The 27,351-nt window shown below is 33.9% G+C and overlaps 2 protein-coding genes across 8 annotated transcripts; both read right to left on the reverse strand.

Annotated features, from left to right (window-relative positions):
- Window positions 1-2,695: 2,695 nt before the first annotated feature.
- On the reverse strand, window positions 2,696-3,334 carry LOC104903560 (uncharacterized). The gene has a single exon (XM_010691607.1). The coding sequence runs from the start codon at window positions 3,332-3,334 to the stop codon at window positions 2,696-2,698; it is 639 nt and encodes a 212-aa protein (XP_010689909.1).
- A 15,573-nt stretch (window positions 3,335-18,907) lies between these two features.
- Window positions 18,908-25,959, reverse strand: LOC104903530 (hypothetical protein). Of its 7 annotated transcripts, none has more exons than XM_048636026.2 (6): window positions 25,879-25,948; window positions 25,526-25,763; window positions 23,843-24,014; window positions 22,818-23,559; window positions 20,837-20,973; window positions 18,908-19,445 (listed from the first exon to the last, which is right to left on the reverse strand). In XM_048636026.2, exons 3-6 carry the CDS (start codon window positions 23,936-23,938, stop codon window positions 19,263-19,265), a joined length of 1,158 nt encoding a protein of 385 aa, XP_048491983.1. In that variant the 5' UTR covers window positions 23,939-24,014; window positions 25,526-25,763; window positions 25,879-25,948; the 3' UTR covers window positions 18,908-19,262. The 7 variants fall into 7 exon arrangements, 5 of the variants coding, with proteins under 5 accessions (XP_048491983.1, XP_048491985.1, XP_019107374.2 ...); XM_048636028.1 differs by lacking the exon at window positions 25,879-25,948 and having other exon boundaries at window positions 22,818-23,237; window positions 23,370-23,559; window positions 25,526-25,872; XR_007269572.2 differs by lacking the exon at window positions 25,879-25,948 and adding an exon at window positions 20,199-20,499 and having other exon boundaries at window positions 19,307-19,445; window positions 25,526-25,872.
- Window positions 25,960-27,351: the final 1,392 nt, after the last annotated feature.

The following is a 27,351-nucleotide window of genomic DNA, read 5'->3' on the forward strand; positions in this document are numbered from 1 at the left end:
ATCACCAAATCCGCAATTCCGTGGAGTTCCGCCATTGATTTATGTTTCTGACCTTCAATTTCACTTGTAGGAACATGGACGCAATTTCATAGATCAATCTTTGAAGAATTTCTTTAGCTTCCCTTTGTTGATTACCTAATTTTACTTCCCATACGCGTTCGAAGTTTTTGGTGTTTGCCATCAAAATTACCTAATTTCCATACTAAACATGCTCTAAATATATTCATTCAAATCAAATGTTCACAAATTCATAATAGATCTCAATCAAAGAACAACCAACTCAAAATCAAATCAAATGTTCACAAACTCACCACACATCTCAATCAAAGAACAACCAATGCAACAATCAAATCAAATCTCAATAATAATATGATACATACAATAAGGAAATTTCACTTTTGCAAAAGAAAAAAACAAAAGAATGGAAGGTTAGTTCAAGAAAACTGACCGAAGGTGGTCGATGTTCCCGGGGAGGAACAGTTACCGACGAAATAGCAGCTTCACCAGCATCGATGCGGCCCCACCGTCGCACGAAGAGTAGAGGGTGGGTCGGCGCAACACCACCGTCGTCTCGCGAACGCCGCTACAGCGTGCAGACTCGCATGTGAGGAGGAGTAGGGGAGATGTTTGTGTTGGCGTGGTGTGAGGGTGAGGGTAGTTTATTTTAGGTGGGGTTAAGCTTTTTTTTTTTTACTGTATAATATAGCACACCCCATTGAAAATAAAACGGTTTTTTTTTCAGCATAATTACTTTAATAGAATTTTTATTATTAATAAAAACTCACCACATTCTCATAAAAGAATAAAATAAAATAAAGCATTATAAACTAATTTCATAGCAAAGATAACACACATTAAGATAAGTATTAAGTAAAATATTATCAATACAAGCTAAGATAACAGTTCTTTTGTTAAAACGTTAAATTTAGACTTTACATAACAATTGATAAAATAAGAGTTAATTTAGGGGTGTCATCTTTGCCCTTTTTTGTAGTAGTGTTGGGCCGAGGACACGGACGAACGAGGGCGAAGGAAATCATAATCCAGGGGGTTAGGGACATGGAGAGAGGAGAAGGGGAAAGAGGACTCGTCAAACGTCACATGACGGGAAATGATTATTTTCTTAGAGGAGAGGTCAAGACAACGATACCCACGATGATTAGGGGGGTAGCCAAGGAAGATGCAAGGAGTGGAACGAGGGCTAAGCTTATGAGGCATGGTGGCACTAAGGTTAGGATAGCAAAGGCATCCAAAAGTGTGAAGGTGAGAGTAAGAAGGAGAACGGTTGTAGAGACGATGGAGGGGAGTAAGGAAATTTAGTATTTTTGTGGGGCGGATATTAGGAAGATAGGTGGCCATAAGGAGAGCCTCCATCCAAAAAGAGGGAGAGAGAGAGGCGTGGAAGAGAAGGGTACGAGCCACGTCATGTGTGGTGCATATCATGCGTTCGGCTTTCCCGTTTTGAGATGATGTGTAAGGGCAAGAGTGGCGAAAAACGATACCATTAGTGGCACAATAAGAGGTTAGCTCATTTTTAACATATTCAGTGCCATTGTCACATTGGATCGTTTTAATGGGTGAATTGAATTGAGTTTTAATGCGAGCGATAAATAGACGAAAGGTGGAGGAAACTTATGATTTTGATTTTAGCGGGAAAACCCAAAGACAGTGAGAGTAGTCATCCAAGCATAAGAGATAATAGCGATAACCAGAGGGACTAATAACAGGAGAAGTTCATAGATCAGTATGTATAATAGAAAAAGGTGCAAAAGTAATATTATTAGATGGAGAAAAAGGTAAACGACAATGTTTCCCTAACTGACAAGCATGACAAAGAGGGGAGAGGGAATCTTTATTACAATTAATGCATTTGTGAGACTTAAGAAAAAGTAAGATAACATGGCCAGGATGACCAAGTCGATTATGCCAAGTAGAAGGAGAGATAGCAGCAAAGGTAGATGGTGATGTGGTTGATGAAGCAGAAAGTGGGTAAAGATCCCCAGAACTATTGCACCTCGTCAAGGTCGTCCCCGTCCTCAAATCCTTCATAGTAAAACCAAAGGGGTCAAATTCTACAGAAACATGATTATCAGTGGTGAAACGACGGACAAAGATAAGGTTTTTCACAATGGCAGGAGCATATTGAATGTTACGAAGGCTTAGGGGAGGATGTGGGGAAGAGAGGGTGGAGGTGCCAATGCCTTTAACCGGAATTAATTTACATCACCAACCATAATATGAGAAAAATAATTACGCCAATTAGAAATAGAGGGAAGAATACCTGGATCATTCATAAGATGGGTAGAGGCCCCCGTATCAAAATACCAATTATCATCGGGTGGTTGAATGGACATAGCATTGAAAAGCTGAGGGAGTGTCGTGGGCACAAGCTGCTCGGAAGTGGACTGTGGAGCCACGAATGCTTGCGGGGCTGCGGCGGAGGCAGAGGGCTGCTGCTGGGGGGGGTAGGACCAAGCAGGCCACGGCCCGGGTGCTGCTGAGGGGGTCTGGGGCCCATGGTGCGATACGGGCTAGGAGGGAAAGCCCAGTGGGGCTGCCAGCTCCCATACGGGCCATATGGGGGATACCCATAACCGTAGAACGGAGCAGACGGGGCCGCTGCAGTTGACAGGTGGCCACGCCCGCGACCATGAGTCCTGCCGCCGCGGCCACGGCCGGGGCCGGACTTGCTGCCCTATCTGCCACCACGGTGGCCGTAAAAAGAGGAGTGAGAAGCCGCAGTGGGCGCGGGATCAGCAGCAACAAGAACCGCACTCGAAGAGGTACCGGATTTCTTAGTATTATTCCGGCGAGTCTCTTCGAGGGCAATCATCGAGCGAGCGTTTTGAAAGGAGGGCAGTGGCTGAGACTGCTGTATGAACGTCGCAACGGTGTCATATTCATCCGTTAGACCCGCAACGAGTTGTAAGACCAACCGTTCATCAGAGACGGGATGGCCGAGGCTCGAAAGTTGATCGGCCACGGATTTCAAGGATTGACAGAAAGCAACAGAGGATGAAAAATCTTGCATTTTTATGTTGCCGAATTGGTTTTCGAGATGAACAATGCGAGTACCTTTGTTATCTTGGAAAAGGGCACGGAGTTTGTCCCAAGCCACCAAAGCTGTAGCCTTGTCATCAAGAATAGCAAGGAGAAGGTCCTCGTTGATAGGGCCGTAGAGCCACGTGAGAACTATGGAGTCAAGGCGACTCCATAATTCGTCATCCACATCGGAGGGGCGGGTGACAGAGGAGTCAATGTGGTCTAGGACTTGATAAGCACGAGCCGTGTTGCGGAAAAGTGTGGCCCAAGCATTGTATTGAGGTTTGTCCATGGAGAGGGTGATAGGGATGGCCTGTTGATAACAGACGTGAACAGCGGGATGAAAGGAGGAAGAAGAAGGGGGGGGGGGAGTAGCGGCCTTGCCGACGGCATCCATGGCGGACGAAGAGAAAAGAAAAGATTAGGGTTGAGGGTGGCTAGGGTTAGGCTCTGATTACCATGAAAGATATGATAATCTCCTTGAGGAGCCTATATGATTTCATTAAACATAAATAAGTACAAGCTAGATATACAAGAGATATTTACAGAAATAAATATACATCAAATTATTTACATAATTACATTCTAACAGTAGCACCATCTTAACATGTGCAGTTCGGTGACACATAGACTTCAAACACTCCTCACATGTTCTAATGATGATATAAGATTATGATGACTCTACTACTGTCTATTTTCCTAATTAAACTAGGAGTATATACCATGACATAATATCCTCACAAATCTAAACGATCTGCGACAATTATTCTAGAATATTAGTTGGCATCAAAATATCTTTAAGATGTTGTATCACTGTTAAACTTGTTGCCTGTAAACTTCGATCATTCATGTACAAGGGTCTGGTCTCTGAATCATGTACAACAGTACAAGGGTCTGGTCTCTGACTCGTTCCATTTGTCGGTCTATCACAAATATACTACTTTGTATGCTTGTTCTCAACATATCTAACTTATTAATTGGTAGAATTTTCTTAAAATATCACCTAAATATTCGCGAGTTTAGAAATGACTATTTTGATGGGTAAGGCTTCGCTAATATAGGCGCGCCATAATTTAGATTCTTATAACACCTTAGTTGTACCTGATCACCATAAAAATCCAATTGAACTTAATAATATCCTGAATCAAATACATCCTACAGTAGCTTCATTTTGTTCTAACGTGAATTATAACAGTTTTTGTTTTTACGTGAATTACAGTTTCGTTTGTTTTTTACGTGAATTATCATTTTCTTATGTAGCCGTCACAAGAGTCAAGACACACGTTCAAGCCAGCTATTTCTCTATGATTGATAAACTGACTTTATCTCATAATAGTAGAATTACCTACTATCCCACCTTTTGATTTGGTTGTAGTTGATGTTACGTGATATCTATGTTCTAATTATAATACTAATAATAGTATATTCATGTTCCTCTTTTTGGGTGAACTACAACGATACAACAAAGAATAATCTTTTCAGCTAATAACTATATGATTGTCATACCTAATCACAAATAATTATAACTTTTTAACACATTAGAAATAAGTCGTGCAACGAGCAATAAAACTAGTTAAGATAGTTTGTACATATTTTTTTTTTAAAAGACATCAAAATTAGAGAAAGATGGGTTCATATTTTAAAGCTTATTTATCGTTCATTCTTTTCCGGACGAAGTAGGCGAGGTATAGATCATCACCATGTATTAAAATAGGAAGAAACAATTTTATGTTTACAATATCCAATAAAAAATGAACTAAAGATTAAACCATCCTTCGTAAGTTTAATTTTATTCCGATTTTAGCTGTTTATTATAATAAGTTATTAAAAGAGATATGCTAAATACAGTAGAGAAAAAGACTAAATACATGAAAATAAGACTAATCTACCACTTTGATAGTTAACCACAATAACAATAATATGTGGTCTTCTTTGTTTCTTTTGGTTTTTACCCATAGTAGTAGCCAACCACGTGAATAGCTCCTCCTCATGCGACGCTGGCGACCAATTATGAGCTTCCACATTTTTATGAATCTTATAAATATATATAGTTTAATTTTTTTTTATATTTATAATTACATTCATGTTTTTTCTGGGAGGAATTTAATTATTATTACTTTATAGGTTAAACACTTTAAGTTGACAAATTTTGATCTTATTAAATCAAAGGTTATTAATTATTTAAAGCAGAGTATTTAATAATTATTAAAAAAGAGTTAGGGTTTTCTAGTTAGAGTTAACCTTTAAAAGACAATAAATAGATTATTAAGGGTTCATTAAAAAAATTTACCAAACCCTAATCTTCCTCCTTCTTTCTCTCACTCTCAACCTCCTCATCTATCTCCTCCTCACCAGATTCTCTTTCTCTCTCGCTCCTTTGTCCCTCATCTTTTTTTCCTGTTGCCGAATGCCGCCACCACCACCGACGCCTTTTTTTTCTTCTTCCTTTCGGTTATCTTCTTTTCCTCTCCTCATTCGTTTATTTTCTCTTCTTTTTTTCGGTTTTCTACAGATTATTATTATTTTCATTATGATATAATTTATTTATCGATAAATTATTATTATGATTAGGTTAATATTATAACTTGTGTAGTATAGGTTATAATATTAATTGTTTTGAAATTCACATTAAATGCTTAACTTTTAGGATTTATAAAGTGTTCAATTATGAATTTTTATGAAATTTTAAAGAGCAAAATAGCAATACTATGTTTAAAGTTTTAATGGTTGAAGATTTAATACTAAAGAAATGATTTTTAAAGGTTTTAGAGAGATTTTAAATATTATTATAAGCGATGAAAATTTATTATGATAGTGATTAAATAGTATTATCATTACTTTTAGAAGAGGAATACTCCTTAAGATACTTTTAGTGCACCAAGGTGGCACAAAAGATGGTTTATATGATGTACGTGAATGTCCAAGATATTTGGACATAGCCTCACAAACTAGGATATGTTTTGGAACTTAAAATCATGTTTCAAAATCTTTGGTATTTTATATATAATATGTAAGTTATATCACCAAGCATGAGAAGCTATCACAACCCATTACAAACAACATCAACTATAGGACAACATCTTATAGAGCCAACAATCATCGATCTACTACAGAGCACCATGATAGAATATGTGGCGCATACGAAAGTTTTGATGGACCCGAATAGTATCGTAAAATTGAATTTTCATTTATAATTAATTGTACAAGTGTGTTTGTGAGAGCTCATGTCTCTCATTAACCTTGGTAAAATCCTTTGTTTCTACCTTTCTAATATTTTGTGTGGAGCTCACTTTGTTTGGCTCTCCCTCATTTGAGCTCATGTACATATTACATATTTATAGTTGTTGTATCCTAACTTCTAGATTTTTCTTTCAAGTACAAATATCTTAGATTTTTCTTTCAAGTACAAATATCTTAGATTTTTCACAAGACAATTCTAGATACACATTAGATATTTTTCTCACATTTTTCATCTAAATTTTCTAGATTAATCTCTAACACTCCCCCTTAATCTTGAAAATTCTTGTACTTCATCATACTTTTTCCAAAGGTCTCTTCAAAGTCTTTTTGATGCACTTGTCATCAACTATCTCCAAGTTCACTTTCATTTTCTTCACATATTGTTGATTTTCAACATTTTGTGTTGGTACCCTTGTTACCAACTTGCTCCCCCTAATTATCACTTTCTCTCTTTTTCTTTGTTGGTACTCATGTTACCAACAACTCCTTTATTCATTGATTTTTGTTGATCATTATGTTGACACCTATGTTGTCAACCATTCAATCTTCAATCTTTTTTTTTTTCTTTCTTGTGGTGCTCATGTCACCACCCACCACTGGTAATGCTGATGTCATTAGCAAATTCAAATATTCTTTTTCTCCTTTATTTTCTTCTCTTTTTTTTTTTTTTTTACTTCTTCCCAACTGTCGGTGCTCTTGTCACCAACCTACTCTGCTAATGCCTTTGTCATTAGCTTCCTCTTTGTTTTAGCTTTCTCCCTACCATTTTTAACTTCATTTTCTTGATGCTCATGTCATCAACCCTCCAACTTATCATTTTAATCCTTTTCCACTCTATTTTCAAATTTTTCCTCCACCAATTTTTTTTATCTTCACCTTTAATTTAAATTCTTCCACATTCTTTAAATTTAACACTTACCTCAACTTCTTTTATCTTGCTTCAACCTTCAACTTGATAATTTGCATCTTCTATCTTCTTCTTGCTACTCGGATGTTGGCGTTATCAAGTTCCGGCTCTGATACCATGATAGAATATGTGGCGCATACAGAAAGTTTTGATGGACCCGAATAGTATCGTAAAATTGAATTTTCATTTATAATTAATTGTACAAGTGTGTTTGTGAGAGCTCATGTCTCTCATTAACCTTGGTAAAATCCTTTGTTTCTACCTTTCCTAATATTTTGTGTGGAGCTCACTTTGTTTGGCTCTCCCTCATTTGAGCTCATGTACATATTACATATTTATAGTTGTTGTATCCTAACTTCTAGATTTTTCTTTCAAGTACAAATATCTTAGATTTTTCACAAGACAATTCTAGATACACATTAGATATTTTTCTCACATTTTTCATCTAAATTTTCTAGATTAATCTCTAACACACCATAGCACACCAGTTGTTTCTTTCTAGCTTTATACTTCCTTCGCCATTTCTTCCAGCAAGTCTAAATACATTCATAAGCTCCCATCTTGATCCCAGCCAATTCATAATATTACCATACACTATTCTGCTAAATTTGCATCTAAAAAACAAATTATGGCATGAATCTTGGTCGTGAGTGCACAACAAACACTGGTCATCACTACAATAACCAACCAGCATCAACCTCTCCTTGGTTCTCAATTTTCCCAAGGCCACAAGCCAGGCAATAATACAATGCTTAGGAATAATGTATGACCCTCACACCCAATGACTCCAACTCACATTAATACGCTATATAGTTAGCCATTTGTAACCACTTTAAGGAGAGTATGGTTTATTCTCATTAATCCATCTATTATTCACCCCATAACTAGACTTTATCACCTGTTTAACCCTACAAACATTTCTCCAGCCCAGCTTGCAGATTGAGTTGCCACATACTCCCACCAAGGCATGTCTCTAATTTATATGTTGTGCACCCATTTGATCCAAAGTAAGTCTTCGTTCTTTGCAACTTGCCATACATACTTCCCCAATGCTGCATTACTCCATCAATAACAATCTCTCACACACAACCCTCCTTTACTCTTAGGACGATAGACCTGAATCCAAAACACAAGAGGTGGCTTGGTGAGAAAAGGTCTTCCCTCCCACAAAAAGCTCTGCACACCTGAGTTATCTTCATCATAACACCTTTAGGAATTAGGAACACTTATGCCTAATAGGTATATAGTCTTAATAAAACTGCATTAACAAGTGTCACCCTAGCAGCATAGGATAAGTGCCTAGATGACCAACACATAATTACTAGTAGAATAATTGCTTATTGCCGCGATGATATTGCTGCGATTTCACCCACACGCAGCAATATATGACGTAATAAAATAACTATATTGTTGCGGTTTTCGGTCGAAAACCGCAACAATATACTTTCAACATAAATTTTTTGAATTTTTTTAGGAAACATATTGCTGCGGTTTCTGGCAAGAACTGCAAAAATATATTAAAATAATAAAAAAAATATTATTTTAATTTATTGCTGCGGTTTTGACAAAAACCTCAGCAATAGGTCCTTAAAAGTACTTAAAGTCAAAACTGCATCAATAGGTCCTTAAAAGTATTTAAAAATATAGGACTAAAGATCTAGGGTTTAAAGACAAAAATCGCGCTTCTCAATATTCAGCCTCTGACCTCTCCCCTCTCTCACCCTCAACTCTCAGGCCCCTCACCTCTCACCTCTCTCCTCTCTCCTCTCTCCTCTCTCTCACCTCTCACCTCTATCCTTTCTCCTCTCTCATCTCGCCGTTTGTTCGTCGTTCGTTCGCCATTCGTTCGCTTCCTCCCTCCCCACCCACCGATGATACCTCCTCTCTATCTCTCGTTCGTTCGCCTCGTCACAACACCGGTGTTTCGTTCCTCACTCTACAGACGTTTTGCCTCGTCGCAACATCGACGTTTCGCCTCGTCGCAGGTTTTCTCACTCCTCTCATCGTTCTTTCGTCATTAACAGTTCATCGTTCTCCATCTTCGTAATGGCTTTTCACGAAAAACGGATCTGTTTATTTCCTTTTTTTTCTTTTTTGTTTTTCGTTTCCTTTTTTCTCTTTTTTTTCGATTTTTAATCTATTTATAAATTGTGTTTTAGATTTTTTTTAGATTTTTTGTAATATATTTTTTTCAGATCAGTTTCTTATTTTTTGTAATATTTTTTTGTTTTTATTATATTTTTTGTAGTTAGTCATTTAGTTGTAAGATTGTTATTTATTTTTGCTTTTTCATTTTATTTTTGATCTTTTGTATTATTTATGTAACTAGTATTTTTTATCTTTATATATTAATGAGGTTCATATGTCATTTCATTTTCAGTTTGTCTATGAATTTGGTGGATAGTTAATGGGTTAGTTGCATGGTTTTAATATTTTAAATTTAATTGCAAAATGCAAAAAAAAAAAAAAAAAAAAAATTTTTACCTGTACTGGGGCCTATTGCTGCAGTTTTGGGCAACAACCGCAGCTATAGGTTGTGCTTTTTTAATAAAAAATAAATTTATTGCTGCAGTTTTGGCCAGGAACCGCATCAATATCTTGGTCTATTGCTGCGATTTAAAACTGCAGCAATATATTAATTACTGATAGCGATTTTAAACAAGTTATAAAACCCTATTCTTGCAAGTGTACAAGACTTAGTAGTAAGTGATAAATGATAGGGTATCGTATCCACAGGGAACAGTTGATTAAAATTAAATCTAATGTCTACTAATTTACTCCGAAATATAAATATAATGAATTGTTGGTGAACTAATTAAACTAATCTGAAATATATAGTAAACTAAATAAACTTGACAATTACAAAACTGAATCGGAAAACAGACAATAATACGGAATCTAGGACAGTCGAATCCACCACTAATAATATTACTAATAGATTAATAGGAATGAGAATTAATAGGTTTATCAAGTACCCTAAACTACAAGCCAGAATACTCATAAAAATTGTATTGCGATTAATTAGGTGACATAATTTATCTAACCAAAGAATAAATTATTCAACTTTTAACCACAAATTATGAAATACCATTGCAAAACATCACACTTTGAACTACAAGAACAAAGTATGTAAATTTGATAACAATAAAAACTAATAAATCATTCTACAACAGTGGCGGATCCAGCGTGGGTTCAGTGGGTTCAACTGAACCCACGCGGATCCGGAGCAAAAACTGAAACAAAAAGAAAATAAGAAGCGGATATGTAATAAATGCGTGTTATATTTCACTATATATTGATGTGCTTCAGCAGTGAAGTCCGCGTGATAGATTGTCATCGACTCAAAGGTTGCAGGTTCTACTCCTTTCAGGATTGTTTTTTTTTTTTTTTTTTTTTGTTTTTTTTTTTTTTTTTTTTTTGCTTTTTTGCTTATCTTTTGTACTAAAAATCTAGAGCTTTTATTTCATTTTTTTGTTCTACCCAATTTTTAATCCCCCTTCATTAATTAAGTCTCCTTTATATCTATGAATCTGAACTTACCACCAAGTATTAATACATCAAAAAGTAATGAACCCAGGTTATTTTCCATTCTCTTTCCGTTTTCCAATTAATCATGCACTAAGTGAAACTAGTCATTACACCCCTAAAAAAAAAAAACAAGAAACTAGTCATTACAACTATGTTAATTATTTAATTCACTGCTCATATATTTATATGATATGTAATGAAAAGTATGCTAGTTGCTAATATTCCTTTTTTTTCATTGTTTCATATCTTAGATATATAATTATTTTCTACACTTAATCGATAATTTGATTTAACTAAAACTGTCTTAATAATTGATACTCAACCCGTAGTTCGTTTTATAACTCTGTATTTGTTTGATAGGATATTGATAATCTTTTGTTAGTACAATATTTTAATTTTTTGTTACAATGTAATCAAGAATGAAAGCTCTGTTAGGTGAAAGTTTCCTTTTTATTAAAAAAAATATAATTGTGAATAGTAAAATGTAATTTGAAATTTAGTATTTATTCGAACCCACGTGGCTCAATTCCTGGATCCGCCACTGTTCTACAAGAACAATTATTAATCTATATTGCAAATAATGATAAACCCAATAAAAATCTTAATAGTTATGCAATCATAAACCACCATCAATTCTCAAACACAATTAAACCATCAATTCATACTATAAGGGTTTCATCTAAGTCCTAGAAAACAGAAATTAGCTACTCATAATTGAAGAAAACATCACCAAATTATAAGAAACCATGGTCGAAAATCAGATGACAAGCTTCCTTCGTCTGCTGCTTCGTCCTCTGTTGGTCTCCTTACTGCTGCCGCCAAAAACCTCTGCTGCCCGTGTCCTAGCCCAGCAAATACTAGGGCTCTCCTTTTCTTTTCCTTTCATCTGATGCGTGAGTTGTCTTTCATGACATCATTGGGCTTAGTCCATTTTCTAGGTGGTGTTGGCATTATTATAAGAACCCAAATTTTCTTCTTTTCTTCTTGCTGGTGTATCCAAATGGGTTTAACCCATAAAATTACTAAGGCCCATTTCTCATTTTCTTGACTTCATAAGTATAGAGTACCTATCAACATTAGATACTAGAATTTTTTGCACGCGATGCGTGCTTGAATTTTTTTTCGAAACAGATGCTCGATTTTCTTTTAAGAGTCAAAATTTAAACATTAGACATATGAAGTATAATTGTTTTTAATTGCAAAATTTGATTGGTTTAGTTTCAGTCACTTAAATCTCTCACCATTCTTTTTTTTTTTTTTTTACTTTTCAAAGTTAAATTCTATGAACAAAATAGAAATTTTATTGAATTTATTTATGATTTCTAATATTATAATTTTTTAGTTAATTTTTGAATTAAGTACAGTACTTCGTAAAGTGTAAAGAAAGTAGACACTTTGATTTCAAGTCAATTTTTTCATATGTTGTAGTTTGTAAGTGAATTTTTAAGTTTTTGTAAAGTTTCCTCATTTTAGTGATTTGCATAACGTAAATTACGCAATTTTATGATTTCAGTTGACTTGTGAGTGATTGTTATAATTATATTTTTGATATTTTTGTTTGAAGCCCCCTTTGATTTGTAAGTGAATTGCAATTTAGAATGGGAAGGAGGTAACATAATCTCTTCATTCGGAGACACCATAGCTCCCCCCTTCCCTTATATAATAGAGATATGTTGTATTTTAGTTCTTGAATGATATTTTACATAAACCTGTTTACCTTGATAATTAATCGTAGGTCCAAATATATGTAAAAGTTTCATTATATATAGGAAACACTATAAAAAAGTAAATAATTTTTTTCCTTGTCTAACTTTTAAATTCTGATTTCACTACAGATACACCTCTATTTTTTATCATGACCCACCATTAATTGTGAATGGTTCTTGAGAATAGTGATTTGTAAGTAAATTTTGTAAATATTTTTGTATGTATTGACGTTCTAGGTTATTAGCTAGTTTTAGTTTGTACTCCCTCCGTTTCCTAAAGATCTTCCCACTTACTGTTCCTCCAGATACCAAGGAAAATCAAGTTGTGTGGGGGCATGGTGTGAGTAAAGTAGGAGAGAGAAAGGGGTTAATAAAATAAACAAATAAAAAGGGGTTAAAGTATTGAGAGAGAAAGGAGTAAAATTGAATTAATAATGTAATGGTGGACCATATGATAGTGACATGAGAGGGTAAATAGGGAACTTTGTTTTGCCAAATAAGGAATAAAGCAAAAGAGGGAAGATCTTTTGGAAACACCCTTAAACGGAAAGAGGGAAGATCTTTAGGAAACGGAGGGAGTATGTTAATTTTAAGTTTTAATAAAGTATCCTGATTATTTGAGTGATTTGCATGATTTTTATAACGTGATTTTCTCAATGTATGGGTGAATTGTAAAGTTTCTTCTTTTAAGTGATTTGTGAGTGAGTGCTGTAAATTTATTTTAGGTATTTTTCTTTGAGTGTCGATTTTGATTTTGACATTCCTTTTGTAATTTAGAAAGGGAATGGGGGCAAAATAGGCGTTTCAAAAGAGGACACCATTGCTCCCCCCTTCCCTTATGTGAGAAAGCTATTTAGGTGAGATATGAGAATAAATATGGACCAATAGATCTAACCAAATTCAACGGTTAAGATCTAACTTTTAGTAATACTGCTTTCTTATTTTCTCGCACTTCTCTAACTTACTCCCACCATATTTTCACCATTGTTTTCTCTCTCTTCCACGCAAGACCAAATTTTTGGTTTCTCATTCAATAAATGAATTTGAATCAACGAAATGGTCGCTCAAATGCAAATTGATCATCTTTACTTTTGTTGTTAAAAATTAGTGACCGATGAATTCATTCAATATGGCAGAGGAAGGTTGGTATTTTGAATTTTTTTCTAATTTGCTTTTAAAATTTTGATTCAGATTTACATATGTATTCTGAAATTGCTTTGATTAAACAAAGAAAAACATAAGATTATATTACAAGATCCAATTCAATTCGATTAATGTCATTTACTATTTAATTTAGTCAAAGAGGTGATGAATTCATTTTTATCGTTTGGATTGTTAATGTTCTTTGATTTAACAACCTGATATTGAAGGAATTAGTTCGAATTTTGGTACTTTATTGCTGAAATTAATTGTTGCATCTGCCGATGTTGTGCTAAGTGGTATACTGTTGTTAAGCAAAACCTAGACAGCTTTTATGTTTTCTAATTTTCAAATGTGGTCGATCACTATGTTATTCAGTAGATTACTCTAGTGATTAGAGTCGCAGGAACTCTTGTTTCACTTATAAATATTACATATTAGACTTAAAAAAGCTTTTGTTTAGAATCATACCCGACGTTGATTGGAGTCACACAATCTCTTCTTTAGAATTATAGGATACATGAAACGGTATTATAGTTAGGGGAATTATTGGTTAGAGTTATAGAAAATAGTAACTAAATAAAGTTCCAACACTTCTTTAGAGTTATACAAATTATTAATTAGAGTTACAATAAGCATTGTATAGAGTTATAAGAAATAGTAATTAGAATTATAAAAACACTTCTTTAGAGTTATACAAATTATTAATTGGAGTTACAATAAGCATTGTATAGAGTTATAAGAAATAGTAATTAGAATTATGAAAACACTTCTTTAGATATATAGAAAATAGAAGTAGAGTGAAGGCAACAATTTAATTTGTTTAGAGTTATATGCAATATTAATAGTAATTAGAGAGTTGTAGGAAGTAGTATATTAGACTTATGCCAATGCTTGTTTAGAGTTGTATGAAGTACTAATTAGAATTATAGCAATATATGTTTAGAGTTGTAGGAAGTAGTATCCCAGAGCTATAGCAATATTTGTTTGGAGTTATAAGAAGTACGAATTAGAGTTACACCAACGCTTATTTAGAGTTATAGGAAGTATTAATTAGAGTTATAGCTATATATTTGTTTTAAGTTGTAGGAAATAGCAATTAGAGTTAGCATTTTAGAATTTTTGTTTTGAGTTTAGAATTATACTTGCAACTTGATAGCCTGTTAGCTCAATTGGAAGAGTATGTATACAAATACACAAAAATGTGGGTTCGACTCCCACACAGGCTCTTATTTTTTTGGCATGCTTGGAGCACTTCTTATTTACATGGTCTTGTTCAACTTTTAGGATGTAATTTTGCTTTTAAGGATGACATAATTGTGTGATAAAAGAAGAAAAAAAGTGACACGTTTTAAGTCAACACAAATTTTTGGATACAAAAATTTCACAAGTTATACTCTATCGTTCATTGAATTCAGCGATTCTTCTCATATGATTCGATTTTAAGTCGCTTGCTTCAATCGATGGGTATATAGAGATTTATCAACTAATTGTAGGTGAAATTCAACCTCAATATAAATTTCAACATGTTCATGGAGTAAGCAGGTTGAGGTTTGAAGTTTACTAATATTTTGCTTATTTATATTGAATTTTGTAAAGCTATAATTACATTATCTGAGATTTTTCTTTCTTATCGGAATTTTTGCATTGAAGTATAGTTGATCCTTTTTCACTTATATCTAATATATGTTTTATGATTTTTAAAAATATTTTAGCTGTAAAGCTTGATACATTTCTGCTCATACATAAACTACCTTGACTTAATTGTATTAGTGAATAAGAGTTGGAATGGGCATAATCATGTGATGAAAGTTGCGGAAGTAGGTTCTTAGAGTTACCCAAGCTATTATTCAAAGTCTAGGGAATATGTTGTTAGAGTTATAGAAGCTAGTAACTAGAATCACGACTCACCACTTTACTTAGAGTTACATAGAGTATTTAGAGTTTTAATAACATTTATTAGAGTTATAGAAAGTACTAATTAAAGTTATACCAATGATTGTTTAGAGTTATAAGAATTAGTAATTAGAGATAGCATTTTAGCAATGTTTGTTTAGAGTTATGCCAACTCTTTATTAGAGTTATAGGAACTAGTCATTAGAGTTATAGCAATACTTCTTTAGAGTTGTAAGAAGTAGTACTTTGAGTTATAACAAAATTTGTTTAGAGTTGTAATAAATAGTAACTAGAGTTATATATACACTTGATTAGCGTTATAGGAAAATTACAATTAGCAACCCTTTTAGCTATTGGAAAATAGTGATTGCATACAATTCTGTGAAGGAAGTTGCAATATCTTGCTATCGCTCTAGATATAAAATCAATCATTGTAGGTTGGAGTTTGGTTTATGCATATGAACATATTTGATTTTGCGGATTGATTGATCAAGGCATAACTAGTTTAACTACAAATGACTAATGTAGTATCATGAAAATAATGGTTACTTTGAGGAGTAGTAAAACTTATTCAGAGTTATAGGAAATACTAATTAGTATTATGGCAACACTTGTTTAGAGTTTAGGAAGTAGTAGTTAAGAGTCATACCAATGCTTGTTTAGAGTTATATGAACAATTTATTAGAGTTAACAACACTTTTTTACAGTTATGGAAGTAGTAGTTAAGAGTTATACCAATGTTTTTCTAGAGTTATAGGAAATATTAATTGACTTACACCAACGCCATTTTAGAGTTATAAGAAGTTTTAGTTATAGTTGAAAAAAAGTATCAAAGAGAGTTATGGCAATATGCCATTAGAGTTGTGTTAGCTATGAGTTAGAGTTATTAAAGTTGGTGCACATATCAATTAGAGTTATGCCAATGTTTTACTAGAGTTGTAGAAGGTGTGAGTTAGAGTTATGAAAAAAATATCATTAGAGTTCCAGGAGGTCTACTAATTAGAGTTATACCAATGTATCACTGGAGTTATGGCAACACGTCCTTACTTTATAGTTTATGAGTTATGGCAATTGGCTTGACTTAAGGGTGTTTGCTCGATATGGGATTATACTGGCAATTTGAGAGTCTGTTAGCTCAATTGGTAGAGTATTGTGTATGCAAATACACAAAAATGTGGGTTTGAATCCTGCATAGGCTCTCTTATTTTATTTTTATTTTTTTGAAAGAGAAATTTCATTAATTGAAGGCCAAACGGCATCTACAATAGATATTAAATAAAAGCAAGATACAATTGAACAAGATTAAATCAAATTCAACTTCGAAGAAACTATAATGAATCAAATCGAGCAATACAGCGCAGCCCCCTTGTATTTGCTGAATCAAACAGCTATTGATGAGGAAGTCTATCATTCTGACATAGTTTGGGAAGAGCATTCTTGATCGAACCATGTTAACCGCATCCGAGATTCCAATACCTTCATTTTGAGTCTCGAACTTCAACCAATAAGAACAATTTCTCATACCTAAAAACAAAAAAACTACACTCACAACTCCCATAGGGGAGAAGGAGATCTCCACAACAAAGACTAAAAACCCCATAATAGGGTTTTGAAGAAATCTTATAAAGAGATACTAATTTATTCAACAAAACAAGAAAATGAAATAAAAACTGAAAATAAAAGCGCAAAAGGGGCTTACCATGGATGGAATCATCCATGGCAACCCCTAACTGATGAAAAAGGGGTAAATGAGGCTAGGGTTTTAGAGAGAAAAAAGAGAGAGGGCTAGGGTTTGCATAGGCTCTCTTATTATTTATTATGCTTCGAGCACTTCTTATATACATGGTCTTGTTCGGCTTTTAGGATGTAATTTTTCTCTTATTCTGACTTCATAATGTGGTAAACAAAGAAAAAAATAAAAGGACACTATTTTGAAGTAATATAGTGACGATCTTTAATTTTAGTTTGTGAGCTTATTGTACTTAATTCTTCTACTTTATGTTTAGGGTTTTAAATAATATGTTCTAGCTGTTTTACATTTATACTAGGACTGCCAAACATGAAAGCCTTGTACATCCATGTTTTACAATGTCTGCCAACCATAATCCCTCAACTTATATTCATTTAGCATGTTAACATCAATCACTAAGCTACTAAAATAATGTATGATAAGGAAATAATCAATATTTTCTCATGCCAACTCTCATATAATCTACTCTTCTTTTCTTCTCTTCTTTCACTCTCTTTCTGAAACATTTCTATTTGGGGCTTCATTCAATGAAACTTAGCAAACCATGGTTGAAAAATGTGATCTAAAATCTGTATCTAATCAGGTCGCAATTTCACCATAAACTCATCATTTTATTATGCAAAAAGATCAGTACTTTAAACCCTCTTTTATCAATAGTTTTATATGCTCAAAATTAAATTTTCTTCCTAGAAAATTGTGTCAACTTTCTCAGGGGAACTCAGAATGTTGATGAAACAAAAATAAAGCATCAGGTACTGGAAGAGATCTAGTGCAATTGAAGACAGAAGCATTAATTAAGAGGAGAATGATGAATTGTCCTCAAATTCAACAACAAAATCAACAATTAATCAACAAAAGCTCCAATTAACAATCTAAAATTGCAAATTTAAGATCAATTACGAATAACAATTGTAGAAAATTCAATTCCAGATTTCTCCTCAAACAACTCCAAATTTCAAACTCAATCAAAACTGAATTAAAGAAAAACCTGCAATTCTAGAAATATATCTCAATTTTCCGCAACAAATCGATTAATAGATGAAGCAGAATTTCCTGAAAACAGAAATTCAATGAAAACCAAAAACTAACCAGAATTTCGATATGAAAAATTACGTATTATGGAAGCCAGGAAACCGAAATAAGAGAGAGAGGAGAGAGGAGAGAAAAAGTAGGTTATGTGTGAGAAGCGTCAAAACTTTGGGATTTTTGATTTTTTTTGTTTTTAATCTTGGTCATTAAAAGAGACGTAATCCAAGGGTTAGAACTTCTTCTCATTTCTCATATAAAACTCTCTTCTCACCTGAACTTAATTATATATATATATATATGTATGTATATATATATATATATATGTATGTATTAAAATTTCATTAAATCATGACACTTAAATGACAACTTTATTAACACTTCATGGCGTCATTCCAAGATGGTATAACTTAAAAGTTAAACCATACGACAGTAAAGTGGAAATTTCCTACATACATATTTTCACTATTTAGGTTAATGTACTTTCTATTGTGAAAAACAAAAGTTACATAATTGAACACAATACATTTATTAGCCATTTAATATATTCAATGGTTAGACTTGATTTTCTCCAATTCCAGTGTGTTTTCCTTATTTAAAAACCATAAAGCTCAATATTAAAAATGATCCAGCTGCTAAAACTGAAGCAAAATCAAGTGAAGACCTAAACCCGACAGAAAACATACATAAATAAATTTTTAAAAAAAGAGACAGAAAACAAGAGTCTACCGGTGGATGTTCAAAAGCTACAATTAGAATATAAGGAACACAGCTAGATCATAGATAAATACCAGTATCATTAAGTATTAGGGAGCTTATTTACAGCAGATCCCTTTAAGAGGAGGATAAAATTGCTGAGAAATTCATATATCCGTGAACGTTCATTCTCAGTTTCAATCCCCAACTTGAACTCAACTCGTAATTATTGACAATTATGAATAACACCACCGCAATACTCGAAAAGGGGGCGCCATCGCAGCAAGACTAGTAGATTTATCAACAGAAGATCATATTGGTTTTGACAATCCTAAAGAAGTTCCCAGTCCGACTCAAAAGATTCAGAAGTTTGTGATTTCTGTCTTTCAGGGTGTATCATAGAAGTGCAAGCCAAGTTCGTTTCAATTTGCTCTACATACCAAGCCAGAAGTTGCTCCTGATTTTGCTTGCTTTTTGACCATCTCCTTGTAGAGAGCACATCTTGGATTTTCTTCTGGAAAGATGAGAAGCATCGTTAGATATAGGAGTATGGTTTTACATCTTTCAGACTTTCACAAGGGCTTTGTTTGGTTGGGCAATAAGATATACTACCTTTGTTCCTTTTTGATAGTTACACTTACACTTTTTATACATGTCAATGCACTACAAGCCTTTGTATCTCTAATTTTGTATTTGTAAAAAATATAAAAAGTTGGCATTCTAAAAGTACATATCGAGATTAGTCAAATAAGACCCCACATGAATATATTTTCTTTTAAACATACTCCCTCCATCCAAGAATACTCTTGACACTTATCAAGGCACGTAGTTTTAGATGATAAGTTGTTGTTTGGTTATCAATTGTTATTTTATTGAAAAGTAGATGTGATAGGAGTTAGGAGCTAGTAGTTACTAAAAATAGTTTTATTTTATTTTAAGGAGAAAGAATGTGGGGGTCACGGTTAGAGTTGGTAAAAATCATAACAGTGGTATTATTTTATTTGGAAGAGAGAGAGTGTGGGCCAATAGTTAAAAGTTAAAATGATTAAAATAATTGTGGGTCATATGTCAAAATAAAAATGTAAAGAGTATTCTGGGACAAATAAAAAAGGGAAGTGTAAAGATTATTCTGGGACGGAGAGTAAATCACAAATGATAGTCAAAGGAAAATTTGCGAATTGTATCAAAAGTGAAAGTATAACTATTAAAAAGGAACGGAGGTAGTAGATAAGTAGATAAAATATTAAACCTTTCTGAGAAGAATTACTTTCTCTATCTTCCACGGATAGCCAAACTCTGGATCGAAAATAATTTCCCAAGGGATAGAAGTAAATAGTGTGTTTGGCTGGAGCTTGGAAGTAGAACATTTTTTCTAGAAAAGAGGTTTTCCTGTTTTCCTTTGTTTGGATTATATAAAGCCTATGAAATACTACTCCTATAGGTGGAGACGTTTCCAAAGGGAAGCAATGCCATATTCTCCTTGGTATTTTTTACATCATTTCTTTCCTCTCATCTGTCCTCTTCCATTTCTTTCGTTCTTCCTTTCTTCTCTAACTTTACTTACAATCCTTCAAAAAAAAAAAACAACTTTTAAAAAAAGGAAAATTAAAGAATCTTTAATTGCATTTTCCCTTGGAAACTTTTTTTTCATGGAAAATCATAATCTATTAAAATTATTTTTTTGTCCCGCCATACTGTGCCTAAAGTCTCACTTTCCTCCTCTCCTCCCCTATAATTTGCCCTTTCCATTTCCTCTCTAACTATTTTATTACAAATCCAAACATACAAAAAGGAAGTTTGAAACCCAATTTTCATTATATATATACTTTCCATTAAAAATAAAATCAGTTCAAAGATGTTCCTTTGAACCAAGTCAAAACTATGATGGAAAAATTGGTTTTGTACCTTATAAGATTTTTGCGCATCTTCAAGAGCTAATTTGAAAACTTTATCATTCTTATCCACCAGGACACAGGATTCCTCGAGCCTGACCTCATTGAGCTGTTCATCAACTTGAAATCCAAGGAAGGGGTTTGATGTTTCTGCAAATTTCAATCAATGTCATGTTGATATATGAAACAACTTAACAAAATCATATTTCTCCCCGGAATAAGCAGCAGAGGAGAGAATGAATGTTTGGGTAATAACTTCTCTCTATCTCTCTCCTATCACATGTTTACATGGGACCCTTTTGTTTTCTTTCTCTCTATCTCTTTCCTCTCCAAAAATTACCTAGGAGTCCGTAATTTGAAAAGTGTAACATCTAAAAGAAAACGGAAGAAGTATATGATTTCAAATATGTGACTCTGCTAAAGCCATTAAGTAACATATACTCTAATCACACACAAGCTTGTAGTCCCCCATCTACATCCCCTCTACCAAATTAAGAAACAAAAAGAAACAGAAATAAAAGGACGGAAACCGAAGGGCAAGAGGCCACAGCTTTATTGTAGTATCTTGGTTGTCTATTATCTTCTACGGTGATTACAAACAAAACTCATGTCTCAACAGAGCGTGATTCTCTTTTAAGGGTAACAGAAAAATAATTAAAGTGACAATAATTGAAATATACAAGTAGCAGAGACGATCAAATGAAACGTGCACAACTGATGAAGAAATGCCAGATGCCTAGAACATAGCTGCTGTGGAATCACTAATCAGCAATATTAAGAGAGTGACAGCAGAAGAAGTTAGCCAATAAAATCAGATTGATTAAACCATCGCATAACATCAACTACCAAAGAACTACTTGTAAAAAGTTGAAATCCCTACCGCAAGATGGAGCAGATTCCGGTTGAAGAATGTAGACAGTAGCAAATAGTTCCCATGCCAGTAGACCATTTTATTGACTACAATGAGATTCTAACTGTGAAAGTCTGACTATATACAAATAAAAGCTAATTCCAGATATCCTTAAAAGCATATATGGCATAACCGCACAAATGAGCTAAGGAAAAAAAAGAGTCGGTGATATGATTGGCACTATGGCAAAGTGGATTCAGGGAATGACCAATGTAGATATGCCCATCCCGCTGAAAGTTAAGAAATTCCACTATTGTTTATCCCATTTTAGTGACCTCTCTCAATAGAAGCATATTTAGTTATTTACCAAATCATCATTCCATATTCCCACTATACTAATACACTATTGGATAAACTTCTAATTAATAGCAGCAGCACCCTTAATTGTCAGAAGTCAACTGCGACACTTCTTGGGGGACAGAGGGTATATGGTCACAAAGCAGGCAATTGCAAAAATATCATGGCGCTAACCCTCTACACCTTTTCCCTTTCCCATTTCGGAAGGTAACCATGACAACCTTCCCAGTTACAAGATCATTGAAATGCGACACTTTCATAGAAACAGAATTGAGTCTCCACTACATCAGAGTACAAATTTAAAAACGTCAAAACCGTGGGTGTCTATCTTGAGAGTAAAAAATGTGGTATTTGTCTTAGGTCCCACTTCCTACTGGAGGCCCTACATATACCAAATCACTCGGAACATCTGCTACTGTGTCCGATGGCCACCAAATTCTACTTTGGTGTAAATTAGTTGGTACTGAATACTAGAATACCTATACCAAACACAGGAAGCTCCTTGTAAACACCTACAGTCTCCACATTCCTCTTGGTGTTCAAAATTAGTCTTCGTAAATGGTACTGACAATGTAACAGCAGAAATTGAGTAAAGCTATATTTTGGCAATGGGAAACATTCATCCATAATGTAAGGGCAACAAGGCAGCCGTCATACTCTGACATAGCTACAATCTTTTCATCCTTCTCAATGATCCACTTATATTCAGAAGTCATGACATATCTGATATCGGTAACAGTCACAAAAGGTTACATTAAGATGTAATGTAGCACAGGAAGAAACTTACCATCAAAATCAGTTGACACACGCCTGTCTAAGTCAGTTGACATGCGCCCACCAGATAGCATCCTTGTCATTTTTTCTTCAATAAAATCACCAACTCTATAGCCTTCTACCATCTCCCCCGAGATTCCCACTCCATCTTCTTCATTATGGCTCACTTCGGGACCTTCCTTTGAGCTGGCATCCCCATGTAAAGATGAGAGTTCATCGTTTGCAGTAGGGAGTTCAATAAATGTGCCATCTTGAGCAGAATTATTTGTTACAGTGGCATTTATGCTTGACAAATTGGCAAGAGACTTGTTCTGAGAATCATTTATAGAGTTTGTCTCTTTTGCCACTGAGGTAGCTTGATTTGATAAAACCAAATCAGAACCATGGCTCTGACAGTTCTCCTTTGCACACCTTTCACCAGCATAGTTCATGGCTGTTGGTTCACAAGGCTTAATCACACTACAGATTGCAGAACAACGTGATCCATAAAATATATTCTCATCATGAGCAGCAGCATGATAAACATCTTTCACCCGTTCCTCAGACGGAACACTAAGAAGTTTACCTTTATCATCTACTTCTCTATTCTGACATATTTGAACATCACCATGATGGGCCAAAGTCAAAGAACAGTCCTCCGCTTCTACTGGATCCAATGATGATGGAGGGACCAAATCCTCCACGACATCTGCGTAGAACTTCTTAACAGTTTTTCCAACAGTCCGCACCCGATTCTCAACATATTTGAAAGTATCCTATCCAGAAAAAGGAACATGTTTAGCTCCTTAAGAGGAAAACATAAGACATAAATGGATAGAAGAGGGAGGACAGGAAACAGACAAACAGAGAGATTCTTATGAAACCTTAAGCCTACATTATTTGTTTCTATCCATTGGTAATTTAATTGAATAAAAAAAAGTAAAATAAATTGTTTTTTGGTCTCTTCCTCAAAAAGCAAAAAGTTAAAGATTGCTGAGTGCGGTCAAGTGTAACATCTCTACAAGAGAATAAAGAAGAAATTTATGTCTTAAATAGTACCTCACAAATAATTTCTTCTGCCTCCACACACATAGCCTCAAATTTTTGATACACATCACCAACCCAAGAAACGCCTTTGAAATCCATAATAACCATTACTTCTCAACAATCACCTTAAAATGGTTATCAAAGGGTTTCCCTTATCAATATTTCAATTGTGCAGCACCTTTATCTGCATATATGTAACAAATTATCATTAACCTAACTCATAAAGCATCTTTATCATGTTGCATGACCATCAATGACGGAAATGTACATGTAGAAAACATAAAAATGAATGCACACGCATCCACTGAAAGCCGGATTGTTTTTGTCAAGAAATTTGAGCTCGACAAAAGTGATTAAACTAATAAAAAAAAATTCATTTTTGACAACAAAAGTATGAGTGACAATATCTAGTATTGCTGCTTTAGCTCTCCGGAAGTGTTTGCTTATCATGTATACCAAGTGATGGAGAACCAAATAAGATAAGACAATGCCAGATTGGGAATTCCAAGAAACCTGTAATGGCTTTAATTGGTTTAAGAACTACAATTGCCATTTTCACTGATATAGCAGAAAATTCTTACTCTCAAAGGCCCTATTCTCTTTGCCTGGTTTCATTTGATTTAAATTATTTGTAATGATTGGATCAAATTATGATGATTAAAACTGAACTTTGTTGATTCACTTGTTTTTTCTCTTAACCACTTTACTGATTTTACTGCTTAAGACAGTTATTTACTAATTAAAAGTGGTTTTTATTCAGCTATAACTGAATTTTACAATATAAAATTGATTTTTATTGCTTAGAACTAATTTTTTTCTATATCATTTTTGTTTAGTATGTTCAACTCAAGGAGGCAGCCAGAGAGAAACCGATTGCCTCGTATGCTCACATGAGAATCATGACCATCACATTTACGACTGAGAACTTACTACAAGAAGATTAATGTTGAGACAACCATCCATGCCAAAACCATTACACCCTACACATTAAGAGCTTGTTACAATGTATGCTTTGTACGAAGCCTAAGAACACTTTTGGAGGGAAGATGTATGTCGACAGCAGGTAGCAGATAAATAAACTCCACATAAACCAAATGCAACCCAAAGAATTTTTCCTCCAATTGTTCACCTAAATTAAAGTATGCCTAATAGTCTTCAAGCCCTCGTTCCCCAATAAGGAAAAGAAAAAGAAAAATCTAGGAACCCAGAAGCCAGAAATATATAAAAACTCTGAGACTAAACAGAAAATCCAAAGATGAATATCAATGTGGAGACTAGAAAATAACAATTCGAAATTAAAAGCAAGGATAAAAGTCAGACCATCACAATCAACATCACATAACCAATAAAACTCATACATTATCCATAAAGGTTGCTAACCAATTATCCAAAACAACATCCATAAAGGTGCCAACCACGCTACCAATTACTATTTCAGCAAAGCAAACAATTGAAAAAAAAAAACACAAAAAAAATGTACTTTTATTTATCTACTATAACAGCCACCTTGATCATCACAAATTGGTCATTATTAAAATAAACAAACGAATAAACTATAACAAGCGAACTTCTAATTCAATCTGGAAAACAACAAAACCCCAAAATTGTAACCAAAACCCTCAAAATCTGAAGCAAAATACTACAAAATCCAGAATACTAAAAATTCAAATGAAAAAAACGTTAATGGCTGCTTACCTAGTGTTCAGAATCCAAAAAATTCTTGGTAAAATCAAAATCAGCGACAAACCCAATTCAGCACTGCCTTACAAGAACAAAACCCAGAAAGATAAAACAAAAAGAGAGAGAGAAAAAGGAATTCTTTTAGAATAAGTATATAAAAAATTGAACTTTAAGAAATATATAAAAGCAAACAAAGTGCAGGGTTCTTCGGCCCAACTCGATCGGCTACTAAACACGGCGTGGAAATGAAAGGCTGCTCCGCAGGTGTGTTATGTGTATACGGGGAAGTCAAGTTATAAGAGAAAGAAGCATAGAGGAGGCAAAGTTGTTGAGTAAGAGAAGAGAGAAACGTAGAGTTTGTACATTACCTTAGTTCTCCCGAGTCCAAGTATTCTATGTGTGTTACAAACTTACAATCATTACTCTTGTGTATTATGACCTATAGAAATGTTCAAGAATAGGGTTTTGAGGAATCTAAGCGACTAAGCCTAGTATGCATTTTATTTATAGCATAATTTGAATGATTATATTGTATTAACACAATTTATGAAAGTCAATAATATAGAAATTTATGCCAGTGTTTTTTTTTTGTGTTATAGGGCATCTAAGACTTTTTCTCAAGAAACTTTAAAATATATTAATTTATTATCTACTAGTTTGAAACTCGTGTTATTTACGGGTAATTTTTATTATGTGGTAAAATATCTATATAAATATATTATAAGGCGTGCATATACAAGAAACTGTGCCACGTGGCGCGCTTCCTAAATAGTTTTAGTTCATGTAATCTATGTACAATAATTTTTTTTAGAAATTGCATAGTATAGGGTTTATCATGTTACTACCATTTTTATATGATGGCTAACATTTATTATGATACATTGTATTAAGCCCCAAAGGGTTTAATGTTCACATTAATGTGAAGACACAATCATACTAAGAAGGTCATGATAGAGAATTAAAGAAAGTTCCATCAAAAAAAAAAAGTCAGTTACCAGAAGTCCATAAAAGAACGTCTATGAAGGCCAAGAATGTTCAGAAGATAGAAGCCAAATAACATCAAAACGTGGATAAGGACGTGGGTGACTGTAAATCTGATGATGGAGCATGCGAGATTACATGGGTAGTGGGACATGACCACTTTAGCACCAGAAGAAAGCAGTTGAGATTTGAATATGAGTGATTCAAATTGTTTCCCTTCAAAGAGGCAAGGAAGTTATGCGTATGGATGAAATATAAATATGAGAAGAAGGAACCTACACAAAAAAACACAACACACAACAAATGTGCAATTTAGTTCCTTTCTAGCGTAGCTTTAGGGTGCGTTCTATTCAACTTATTGGCCCTGGTTATTGGACCTTATCTGAACTGAACTTATTGAACCTGAACTGAACTTATTGGAACTTATTAAACCTGATTGGACATGATTCAACTTAGGGTGCGTTCTATTCAACTTATTGGACCTGAACTTATTGGAACTTATCTGAACTGAACTTATTGAACCTGAACTGAACTTATTGGAACTTATTAAACCTGATTGGACCTGATTCAACTTATTGGACCTGATTGAACCTGATTGGAACTTATTGGACCTGATTGAACCTGCTTGACCTTATTGGACCTTATTGAAACTTATTGACCCTGATTGAAACCTATTAGACCTTATTGGACCTGATTGAAACTTATTAGACCTTATTGAACCTGATTGAAACTTATTTGACCTTATTAGACAAAAACATTGACCATGAATAACATAAATATTACCACTAACGTAAATACTACCCCTCAAAATTTTTATGGAATAATAATTATTATAATTCGTCCTTTAAAAAATAATGATT

Source organism: Beta vulgaris, chromosome 9, assembly GCF_026745355.1.
Source record: "Beta vulgaris subsp. vulgaris cultivar EL10 chromosome 9, EL10.2, whole genome shotgun sequence".
Taxonomy (NCBI): domain Eukaryota; kingdom Viridiplantae; phylum Streptophyta; class Magnoliopsida; order Caryophyllales; family Amaranthaceae; genus Beta; species Beta vulgaris.